General features: G+C 38.4%; 1 protein-coding gene across 1 annotated transcript in view; it reads right to left on the bottom strand.

The window, feature by feature from the left end:
- Positions 1 to 494: 494 nt before the first annotated feature.
- Positions 495 to 12,374, bottom strand: part of Trhr (thyrotropin releasing hormone receptor) — a 34,718-nt gene continuing 22,838 nt past the window's right edge. Inside the window, exons 3-4 of the mRNA XM_005367510.2 lie at positions 5,889 to 6,275; positions 495 to 1,146 (exon numbers count right to left, since the gene is read on the bottom strand). Of these exons, the coding sequence (XP_005367567.1) occupies positions 1,090 to 1,146; positions 5,889 to 6,275 (444 nt within the window). The 3' untranslated portion in view covers positions 495 to 1,089. The remainder of the gene's footprint in view (positions 1,147 to 5,888; positions 6,276 to 12,374) is intronic.

Here is a 12,374-nt window from a genome sequence, read left to right on the forward strand (position 1 = left end):
GTCGTGTTCATGGTATATACACAAGGTTGCGCTTATGGTATATATACAAGGTCACACTCATGGTGTATACACAAGGTCGCATTCATGGTATATACCCAAGGTTGTGTTCATGGTGTATATACAAAGTCATGCTCATGGTGTATACACAAGGTTGCACTCATGGTGTATACACAAGGCTGCACTCATGTTGTATACACAAGGTCACACTCATGTTGTATACACAAGGTCGTGCTCATGGTGTATACACAAGGAGTGGTTGTCATCATCACCTGGCACAATTATAGTACATTTTAATGAGCCAAGAAAATGAATGGTTTAAGACAATAAAAACAATCAATAAGTTACATAATGGTAAAGATAAATATACAGAAAAATCGGGCAGCATAAAGATTTTAGGTTATATTTTCTTTTTTTTTGAGGGGAGGGTGGTTTCAAAACAAAGATTCTCTGTAGCTTTTTGGAGCCTGTCCTGGACTCATTCTATAGATCAGGCTGGCCTCAAACTCTGCCTGTCTCTGCCTCTCAAGTGCTGGGGTTAAAGGAGTGTTCCACCACAGCCCCTCTAGGTTATATTTTTTGGTAGGAGATTCACTGATTTACTTATTCAATCATTCAGCAGAAGGTCAATGTCAAAGTCATGGTCTGACTTTAATTTGTGGGCTGTGAAGATGAAATGAATTTGTCCTAATGACATTTTCTTTTTATTTGCTTATTCAGAGTTATTCAGTATTCAAGATTTTTGAAGGGTATATGTGGAGGCTCAGAACAAAGTGACTTTCAGGCTGAGCTCAGAGTCCTCAGTAAGTGATAATTTCTTGAGACAGAGATAGACAAAGCACATATTAAGATAAACTCTCCAGTAATTTTTATGCATATCAAAACAGGAGTGGCTTGTACTCATAGGGATTAAATATTTGATTACTTATTGTGCCATCCTGTACCCTGTCAGTATCATGATGCCCTTACTGACTTCTGGATGAAGGCCTTTGGTCAGTTGGAACAAACTTATTCTGAATCGTACTGTACTTGTTTCTTTTCTGGAAAGATTTCACCTTTATTAATACTGGTCCAAGATGTTCATGAGGAAGTTCATATTTCTTCCTGTTTGGCAGTCAAAGAATATGCACATGAATGGGATCCATTTTTCTGGAAATAAAGAAAGAAAGAAAGAAAGAAAGAAAGAAAGAAAGAAAGAAAGAAAGAGTCACTTAAACACTTGCAGGAATTCTAACTAACACCACTGGTTAACACTACTGGTTATCAGCCTCTTAGTATAACTTTCAATACCCATTATTTCATTTCCTGCTAAAATAACATTTCCATTATTTCAGCTGAGATTCTACGGTATGGGCTCTATCAATACTTGAAGCCATCATTATGTGACTATGTAGTTTATCACTAAATTCTTTTCTTGTCTTGCTACATCCAGATTATTGATAGTTTTGGACAATGTACTAACTTAGTATTGCATGTCCCAGCCTTTTCCAGTGTTTCTAGACAGAATTCTTAAAATATGAAAAAATCATATTCTATTTGGTTATCATATAGGTGCCTTGTATAAAAGAAGGCAGATTACATCTCGTTTGGTCTGATAATATTGAATACAAACATCCATGATCACTCTTGTCAAAGGATATTATTTGGGTATTGAATTAAGAATGATACGGATTAAACTTGCCAGTCAATGCAGTCCATTTGCTGTTGAAAAATCTTAATAGTAAACTGTATCCCAGTATGCAACTCCCCTGAATGACATCAACTGCTGAATGATTTAAGATCATAATTATAAATAAACACACAAAGAAAACCTTCCAGTGTCCTTTATGGTCTTCTTTATTTTGTGGAAAGTAAAAATAAGAGTGAAAATAGTTATTCCTAATTATAGTCCATTAAAATAGATCATGTAAATAATCCTTCTATCAAGTCATCTTAGGTATTAGCAGGTGGACTATTAAAGACTGGTTTAGGCTATAGTTCCTATGACTCTAATCTGCATTCTAAATACTGCCTAAGAGTTGCTATCTTAGGTTATATCACACAGAACTGCTTTCTTTCATTTTAGGGTAAGTTTTGTAAGAATAGAAAAGACTCGTTTGTCTCTCATAAAATTTTAGCAATGGTTTTTTAGATATATTTAATGTTCTTTTCCAGGTTTCTAACTGCAGCTTGTGAAATGCCAAGTCTCTATTCATATTCATCATATCACATTCATATCTCTAAACATATCAATTCCACATTATTCCTACTATACAAATCATGGCAAACCTAAATAGAAATTGTAGAAGCAACAGACCAGTTTTTCATTAACTAATACATTTATAAAAATTAGCATTTGCATAATATTTTCCTATACTTAGTGTTTTCAGCAGAACATTTGTACATTCACTTAGGGTACTTCAGGTCCACATTTGCTCTTTGAGGAAGGTGAGCAGAGTTTTCCCGCTCTATGTAAAGTGGTACTTGTGGAAGGAGGAGAGTGTGAAAGGAGGGAGACAACGATCAATAGAGAATTCTACAAGATTTGTGTGTGTGTGTGTGTGTGTGTTTGCTAGTGTAACACTTTATATTTGTTCAGCACAGTGTTTGTTTTTGTATATGTTTATTCATTACCGGCTGAAGAACTTTTTTTTTTTTTTTTTGGTTATTCGAGACAGGGTTTCTCTGTGGCTTTGGAGCCTGTCCTGGAACTAGCTCTGTAGACCAGGCTGATCTCGAACTCACAGAGATCCGCCTGCCTCTGCCTCCCGAGTGCTGGGATTAAAGGCGTGCGCCACCACCGCCCTGCCCAGCTGAAGAAACTTAAAATAAATTGCTTCAGAGTCTCAAGTTTGTGTCCGTGTCGCCAGAATGGTTCTAAATATTTGAAATGTTTCTTCAGCTTGGGGCTTCCTAGTCTTCTTGCAATCCCATATGCTTTCGTGACTTCACATGCAAACACCCCACCCCCTCTAGGAGTTGAATCGGAAGGAAAATAATACTGAATATGTTGTTTGTAAAATTAATAGAATTATGGGTTAACAATTCAAATTACTGTCCTCTTAAAAGTTAATTCTTCCAACGTATCATTTGTAGATTAGAACGATATCACTAGTGGGTCCACGTTTTTAAAGAAGAGACCAGAACAGTGTAGCTCTTGCTAAGGGTGCTAATACATGCATCCTCCATGAAACAGCTACACCAGCGACTTAAAACCTGGTTCGATTCCGCGTTCCTTTACATGGCTTTGCTAAGCTGTTCACACAAACCACTCATTGCTTTGGGTAGGTTATCAAGGTGTACCCATAATTCTGTGCATTTCACGTACTTAGAAATGTTTATGGGATTTGAATCTTTCCCATTTAACTTCAGCATGTAGAATAGTTGTGATCTGCGTCACACTTGAAAGGTTTGCCCAAACAGAGGAAGAAACCCTAAAAGGGAATCTTTATTTGCTTTTGGGATTCATCCACCTTTGCTCACTTTCCCCAGGTGTGCAATCTCCCCAAAGTCCCTCAGCCAATGAACAGAGTTAGAAGTAATATTACAATGCTAGGAACCTTAGGGAGTCTCTTCCTAAGATGATTTCTCTACACCAGCACATCTTAATTTGGTCCTGTAGTTTCCATTTGATGATATATAGTTCTGATTATCTATGGAGATACTTTATGAGTTAATGCAGCATGATACTGAATATTTTAGAAAGTTATACCTCCTTGGTGTAAATTCAGCTATCTGTTGGCCATTACACAGAAACATTTACTTTTAGAATGGCATTTTCTTTGAAGGTGAAACACTATGGACTGAATTCTCTTGAATTTCTCATCTGATCTAAAAAAAAAAAAGGCTAACAAACAACTTTTCAAAACTTAAAAGGGAAAAACTGAGGCTATATATTGAATGTTCTAAGGTCAGAAAAGTGGATTTATCATGCATATATATGTATATTAGGTTAAACATGTTGTTTGCAATATCTGATACTGTTATTCATATGTGTCTGTATGTATTGTCACTGGGTCACAATAATTTAATTATCAACTTTACAACCCTCTCTGTAGTTGCCACACGATGTTTGAAGACACGGTAACTGAGATGACGGTGCTTGAGAGGCTACCAGTGTGTCAAACACATAGTAGATGTTCAATTATATTATTTCCTCTCCCTAATGTAGGATGTTTAAAATATTCCAATTCTCTTTTACATAAATTTTTGTACATGTGGGTGTGTATTTTCTTGCACCTAAATATGTGCTTATGTGATTTGAGGTTGGGTCATTCTATTTTCCTATCTATATTACTCCAATAATAATCAATCCAGAATAGAAATTAAATAAAATAGATTGCTTAGTGTTAAGCAGGTAAACTTCTGGTCCTTTCTGTAAGTTTTTGGTTGCATCTTTTTACTGATAATGTGGAAGGAGAAAGATGTCTTTCTGGAGTAGATGAAGAAAATTTCATACAAGCATACCCAGAATGGATCCTGGATGACAGGATCCTCATGAACTCAATATATTCTTTATTAAGAAGGTTTAAAGGGTTAATTGTCATTATCAAATAAACTTTAAAGAAAAACCATAAAATAAAGATATATGCTGGAGAGAGGAAAGTGACAGCTTTATGGGGCCCTTAAAAATATGGCTTTTAGGCCCAACTATTAAAAATTAATGACTACGAAGCTATCACCAAGACCAATTTATAGTCTTCAATATCTGACTGGCTTTATCCCAGTGGGTGAGTTATTTGAAGGGGATTAAAATAATATCTGTAAGCTTCCTGGGTAGAGGCACATTCATACCTGTCTAATAATAACTAGAAGGCTAGGTCAAAGTTCAACCTGTACAGATGAGCTAGCAATAATAGGCTGGAATCAGTTTAAAATAAACTCAGGAGGTTTGCAGTGTTTTAATTTAGAATCTGTAAACAAAATATCCTAGGTATTTGATGTGAAGTAAGTCTGAAAAATGACAAGGGAGAGCAGTGAAAGACAATTGGAGGCAAGTTAAAGTCCAACTCAGAGTCGGGTATCTTCGCGTTGAGACAAAATAGCAAGAATTTGACTGATTTCAAACAGCTGAACCTCAGAAACTGCTTCAGACTTTTAAGCATGGCCCAGCTGGACGAATTAGCTTGGCATAGCTCATTAGCTTATGAACAAGAAGGTTCAAAGGGGATTTTGGCTTTAAAGGTTTTGAGAAAAAAAAGTAAAACCATGTTTTAAATACCCAGCCTGGCACTTGCTATATATTTGAATTTCATTGTATATTAGGAGGTCGCTTCACAAAAGTTTAGACTGGGCATGCCTTTATTCCATTCATCATTTCGGAAACCTAAGAGTTGACAAAACTTAGGTTTGCTTCAAATCAAATCCTCATGTTTATGATTTGGGGGGTATTTTGAGTTTCTAGTTCATTTTTAAAATATGTAGCTTAGGTATTCATGAAACAGTACCGAACGTTGTTAAATGAAATACTAAATTAAATCATTTTAAAATCACATTTTTTTTTCAAATTGCAAAACGTGTAGATATTTGGAGCATGTGTGTATAAAATCACATTTGATAAGGTTTTTGTGAAGAATTTAAACTATTGTCTAGATTTCATGGCAATGTCTTTACCCCAGGAAAGAGAAGGATTTCTCACTTTAAATGAAAGTGAACCCCCCTTTAGTTTCTATCACTTATCCCCTTTAGAGACAGACCCCAGTTTTGTGATTCTAGTTTGGAAAGAAGGAAAGTGAAAAAACACTGTCATGGGTTAAAGCATGCAGGGCCAAGACTTGTAGAATTAAAGGCAAGCCTGCCTGCTGTGTCTCCAGAGTAAGTTTTGTCTGTTTTCTCTCGCATAGATCACAGCACAGAATCTCACTATGATTCACTTGCTTCTCATTCATGAATCAGCTCTGACTAAAGGTTACCTCAGAAGCCAAGCAGGTGTCATCAAATGACACTTTTGTGGTTGACACGTAAGTCTCAGTGACGGTGATGTCATCCAGCTCTGTGCTGAACCGGTCTGACCCCTTGATGACGCTGTAATTTAGAGCCACGCTGTAGCTGGCCGGTTTCTCTGTGGGCTTCTGCTTGCAATTGCAGAGCTTTCTGAAGGCTGCACGGAATTTCTGAGACATGAGGTTGTAAATCACTGGGTTGATGGCACTGTTGAGGTAAATGCAAAGTCTGCAAAAGAGCAGGAACCAATTTTCCTGGAAAGGGCTAGAGAGAAATGAGTTGACAACCACAAGAGTCCTGTAGGGCATCCATAAAAGGGCAAACAGAATTACAACCACTGCCAGCATCTTGGTGACCTGTGGAGAAACAGAGAGATGCAGTACAGACACCAACAGAAACAAATCAAGCTAATCCTGCTGCCTTCTTCCCTTCCACAGTTATCTTTTCCAAGATGTAGTCTAAGACTGCCTTTCAGTCAGGTTGGTTTTTTTTTTTTTTGTTGTTGTTGTTGTGATGTTTAATCCAGAAAGGAGGATTGAGGGAGCAGAGAAGAATGTGACCCAGGAGGAAAGAACAAAATAGGAGTTTAGTTGAGATAGCTCTCGCTTGGACAACTGAACTCAAATTCTGTATTCCAGAATTAGCTGTCAAAAAGACATTTATTCACCAGCTGCCTGCTACTCTTTGTTGAAGGATGTCTCACCTAAGTCTTTCCAGAGCTTTCTATCTTAAGAACTCCTAGAGATTTTAAGACAAATTTCCTTGATTGAAAAAAAGTCCCAACCTACAGGGACCTCTGAGTACCTGGAATGCGATGCTGTCAGGAGCGACCCACTTCAACAGTAGGTGGGATTAGTCCAGCTAAGGCTTTCCTTGCCGCTTCCAAATGTGTCTGTGACAAATACTATGAGACATATTTCTAAATCCATCTCCTTAACTGTAGGAAATTATCCTAGACTTCCTCATAGGCCATCTGTAAGATGGGACAAAAGTACCTTCCATCATCAAAGGTGATAACATAATTGTGCTTTAAGATGCAGAAAAATTGCAGGAGCTGTGGCATGTCTTCTTGGTATCAGGTAACACTCAAGCGTTGCGTATTTCTAATCAGAAATGAAAAGATTATAACCACTTGGAGGGAGTACTGTGTCTGCCAGTTTTCAGACCAGGGAATGGGGGTCCTGCTGGAGTGAGGTGATCAAGGGTCTCTTTTACCAGATTCTTCTTAACTTGGTGCTCAGTGAAATCTGGCACTGTTCGCATTGGACTCACAGTAAGATCACCTGGCTTTGATTCTACAAGTAGTTTTAAGATCTTAATCAAGTTATTCTTCCATTTGGACATCTGAAGATCTGCCTGCTATGTTTTCTTCACTTTACAGAGTTATTGAATAATTAAAATAATGAGTGGGGTGGGACTAAAGCACCATAAAATTCTAACCTCCCATTAAGGGCATTATAGAGAGATCATAGTTTCTCAACTACATGATGAATGTACGTAATTATTGCAGAGATCATCTTTGCATGCAGATAATAACTAATTTATTTTCTTTAGATGCAATATTTTACACATTTAACAAACTTTAGGTCTCTTGTTGCTTTGAGAGAAACCAACTTCTTTAGTTCACACTTTGTAGATGTTCTAGTGAACAATATCAGAAGTATATTCTTTCTCTTCCAATATTGAGGTAAAGTGAGTTGACAAGACAAAAAAAAGCAGGTGGAGTGCTCCCCTTTAGCGATCCCGTCCTCCCCGCTTCCTCCTTCCCAAAGCCTATACTACTATTAATCTAAGCGGTGATCCTATAGAGTTACCTACTTCAAATATTTTATATGAATGAAACATACAGTCAATTGTGCACAGGTTGAGATATTCAGTGACCCGTACTGCAGCGTTGTATTGGTTGCTTATTTCTTTTCATTGCTGGATACTATTTAATAGTGCATACATATTACATTAATTTTACTCATACTTTAAATATTTAGCTGTAATCACTGATACAGCTATGAAACTTTGGAGTTGTTTGTGATTGACTGTGGCTCTTTCTGTTACTTTTTACTTCTGTTCCATCTGTAGCAGTAAAAGTACTGGTTGGTACATTTTTAAACTGGTATCTTATATAATAATACGAAATACTCCTTTATCTTTGAAAGATAATTGCCATTATCACACATAGCAAAAACACTAATTCACTTTACAGATATATTAGAACGCAAGAAAGACACAGAGTGAGATGAAACCAAAATAGTTGGGATCCATATTTTTATGCTGTTCTTAAAAATAGAAGACTAGGGCCTGGAAGGATGCTCAGCGGTTAAGAATGTTTGCTGCTCTTCCAGGATCGGGGTCCCAGTATGCTCATCAGGTGGCTCACAGCCCTTTTAAATGCCAGTTCTAGAGAATCACAGTCCATGTTCCTTTTCTGTTTGTCCAGACACAGTACACACCACACACACACACACACACACACACACACACACACACACACACACACACGCACACACACACACACACTTACTGGAGAGGGGAGAGAAAAAATATGCTTTCTTTCTTTCTTTCTTTCTTTCTTTCTTTCTTTCTTTCTCTCTTTCTCTCTCTCTCTCTCTCTCTCCCTCCCTCCCTCCCTCCCTCCCTCCCTCCCTCTCTTTCTTTCTTTCTTTCTTTCTTCCTTTCTTTCTTTCGAAGATGGACTATAGCACAGCATTTTTGTTTCCTTAGGAAGCAGTTCCATAAAGAAAAACATTTATGATACAGGAGAGAATGAGGAATAGGATGCTTGAAGGACCAGTGTTCAGGATAGAGACCGCATCCAGTCCATTATTAGTGGGGACAGGATCTCTTTTGCTTTTTCAGCCACATTTAAGAGATCAACACAATTTATAAAAAGAGCCAGATAAAAAATTATTTTTAATCATTTTCTAGAATCCAGTAGAGTTCTAGTCACAGCTAATAGCTGAGGCCTTTGGAATTAGCTGATTTCTTTCACATCACTGGAGCATCTGTGGGAGAAGTTGGTCTTTCCATTTTGTTGATGAGGAAGTGGGAAATGAGCTCAGAGAAGCTGAGCAAAGGAGCCTGCTGCAGGTGACAGAGCAGCTGTTGAGCCTACACCCTTGACTCTGGTTCTTATTGTCTTTCCCTTCCTGTTCATTCACTAAGACATCTACTTCTATAGATATTGTTTGTGGACAATCTGGAAGGGTTGGTATTGCTACCACACATCACTGGAAACCTGAAATCTCCATGCTGCCCCCCCCCCCCATGTCTTTTGGCCCCAAATTGAAGTCCTCCATTTAGAGTCCTGATTAGGGGAAAAACAGTTGTCACAAGGCAGTCAGGAGTCCTTCACACCAATCTGCTTCCCAAGGAAACAAACAAACAAGAAAATTGAAATGCAGAAAATAGCCATGAAAAGTAATGGAAACTCGCGTTTCTCAAGACACGGTGCAATTAATTGCAAATCATTTATTAGGCTCTGGTTTCGTGGGACCTGGTGACATTTTAATTAATTGTCAGAGATCAACTTATTAGTCTTCCTAGGAAGACATATTGGGATTCTTGTACTGATTGAGAAAAATACCTAAACTTTGATTCTGTGAATGATTCAGAGGGGGAAAGATTCTGTGTGTGGTCTTGGGATTCGCTGCTGTCAATGAATGACTGGAGTAGAAGAAGGAGGAGGGACTGATAGACAGTGTCAAGGTTTTCTAGTTTGCATCCGCCTTCCAGGAACGTGGGGCAGAGACCATGACCCACGTTTAAACTTCCATTCTACTCTCTTGCATTCTGTTGTACTCTCCAGAGCCGAGGAGCTTTGCTAAGGCTAAAAAGTTGACGTCCAAACCTGTCCTTAAAGAGTTTCTATTGACAGCTCTTTACCTCTTTGTTTAATGAGTGATTTTCCAGGCATCATAGCAGGAAATCTTAATTTGTGAACAAGTTCTTTACCAATTTCGGATTCCCTATAGTATAAGTCCAGTGCTCTGCTTTTGACTTCTCAAGAAAAATAAATCAAGATGACACTTCGGAAACACATCTTGGGGATAAAAAGTCAGGAGGAGCCCTCAGTACAGGAGCCTAACCCATAACACGTGCTCAGTGAATGGTTGTATTGCTGGGTAAAAGTTTATTCTTATCAAATATGTGTGAGATAAGAGTCCTTTAAATTAGCAAAGAGCTGTGGCTCTCGCACTTTTTTTTTATGACTGGGAGACTCACTTTCAGAACACTTCATTGTGAAAGCAATGGTTGGTTAATGAATACAAACCAGTTAGCCTTTAATATTCTAATGCCATCCTTTAAAGGGCAGCAATACATTCTGTGTCTGGACTCTATCCATGTTCTCTTGCTTTCTGCATATTAACAAAGTGTTCCAAAACTGGTTATATTTTGCTCTTAGCTCTCAGCAAAATGATCAATGACCTTTTGCATTTTGTCATATTAATTGAGGCAGTTGAAGGATAAACTGACTTCATAATTAAATAGATCTGAGTGTAGCCAAGCCGCCATGCTGATTGGGGCCCTGGGGTCTTTTTTTGCTAGCAGAGTGTTCCGTTTTCTTTTGATGTATGTCTGGACATTCAGCTTTGGAAACAATAATCGGTGTGAGGCACTGCATACCAGTGTGAGGTCACCGCTGGTGTTTAAAAGTTGAGTGATGAGACTGGAAAGGGTCTTGGAATCAGCTCAAGATCCACGGAAGCACAATAAAAATGAGTAAAGACTGAGTAACAATTCACTGTGGAGGGACCATGACGGTCAGACACTCTACTCCACATTGCTTATGGGTCTCTTGACAGGAAGCCATGCAGAAATGCAATTCCATGGGCTTCATGACTACTCCTGTCACCCAGTATTGAATGTTTTATTCAGAATAGATATTTAAATTGTATTTGGTAATTCTTTCTTGAGAGATAGGGCTTGAAGGAAAGGGGCACACTGGTAGATGGTTTTTAAAGAGATAGGGGCAAACTGGTAGATGGTTTTTAAAGGTATAGGATTATGAAAGTGGTGCATACAACAAAAACGTTTTTCCTTTTTTCTCCACAGGTCTACAATGGGTTGAGGTGAATGTTTTCCCTAAAAGACACAAACAAGAAGATGAAACTGGACTCAGGAGACTCTCAGGTTTAGTAGGGACACACAATCTATCATCAAAAGATACCAGAGTTGAGGTTACATGCAAATAAATGTATTTCTATGCAACACACAGTGTGACTTTTTCTATGTGACAACCACAGTTCTCAGGAAAATATACAAGTGTCACCTCACCCAATATAAGTGTGCAAGACTTTCTAGGCAAAATGGATAGTGCTTTACACTGATGTATGCTATAGGATGAACGTGAGGCAAAAAACCCATCAAGAGGGCATGGGGATGGGACTTTGAGCTGTGTGAAACTGAGGACCAAAGATAACTTATGTTGACAGTTCTTAGCACACAAGAAAGCTGAGTGCCTGTTATGGAGGGAATGTGCAGTAACGTCTAATCATGTTTTCATATAAAATGGCAACACAGGATGGATGCTGAGAATATCCTACTCTAGTAACAGGAATTAGCATCCCAAAGGGAAGAAAATCTGTGTTGTTCCATGGCACATGTGTGTGTATTCTCTTCACATCAGCCCTGCCTCACCCGCATTGTGCAGGGTAAAATTGACAGCAGAAAATTAATATGTTAGTGTACAAGGCTACCTTGAGAAGATATGCACATTTGAGAACATAGTCTTTTTATCTTTATTAAGTACCATATATGGTTTTTCGAGACAGGGTTTCTCTGTGGTTTTGGAGCCTGTCCTGGAACTAGCTTTTGTAGACCAGGCTGGTCTCGAACTCACAGAGATCCGCCTGCCTCTGCCTCCCAAGTGCTGGGATTAAAGGCGTGCGCCACCACCGCCCGGCTAAGTACCTTATATTTTGAGAGAAATTTTTTTTTTGATGTTTTCAAAACAGCAAACAAAGCAAAAGTTTGGGCTTAAAGTTGGAATCGATGGAGGCTGTTTGTAAGAAGGAAGCCAGCATGAAATGAATTATTTCTAAACTGAGCCAAATGCCTGAAGTAAATAGCAAGACGATTTCTTTTCTCACTGTGACATTAAACCCTGTTGGGACATGTTTTTGAATGCATTATTTCAGGGTTCTTCTGTTGCAAGCGATTGTGTTCTATGTAGCTGCTATAGTTAGGCTCTGTGCAGAACTTTCGATAATGCTAGCAACTATTGCTGCATGGCTGTTCCAGGATTGATTACGTAGTCTTGAGAATGCTGCCTGCTGAAAGGCTGACTCTTCCCCTGTTGCTTGGATGTTTTCTTGCTCGCAGGAGGTGGATATTTGGAAACACGCCGGGAAAGGCAAATCTCAGCTGGCAGCATTGAGATTCAAATTACAATAATATCTGAATTTAGAAAATAAAATGTCACTTTGAATTTTTTTTTTTTTTGAGGCTTGCTACGTTTT

This window comes from Microtus ochrogaster, unplaced genomic scaffold, assembly GCF_000317375.1.
Source record: "Microtus ochrogaster isolate Prairie Vole_2 unplaced genomic scaffold, MicOch1.0 UNK19, whole genome shotgun sequence".
NCBI lineage: Eukaryota > Metazoa > Chordata > Mammalia > Rodentia > Cricetidae > Microtus > Microtus ochrogaster.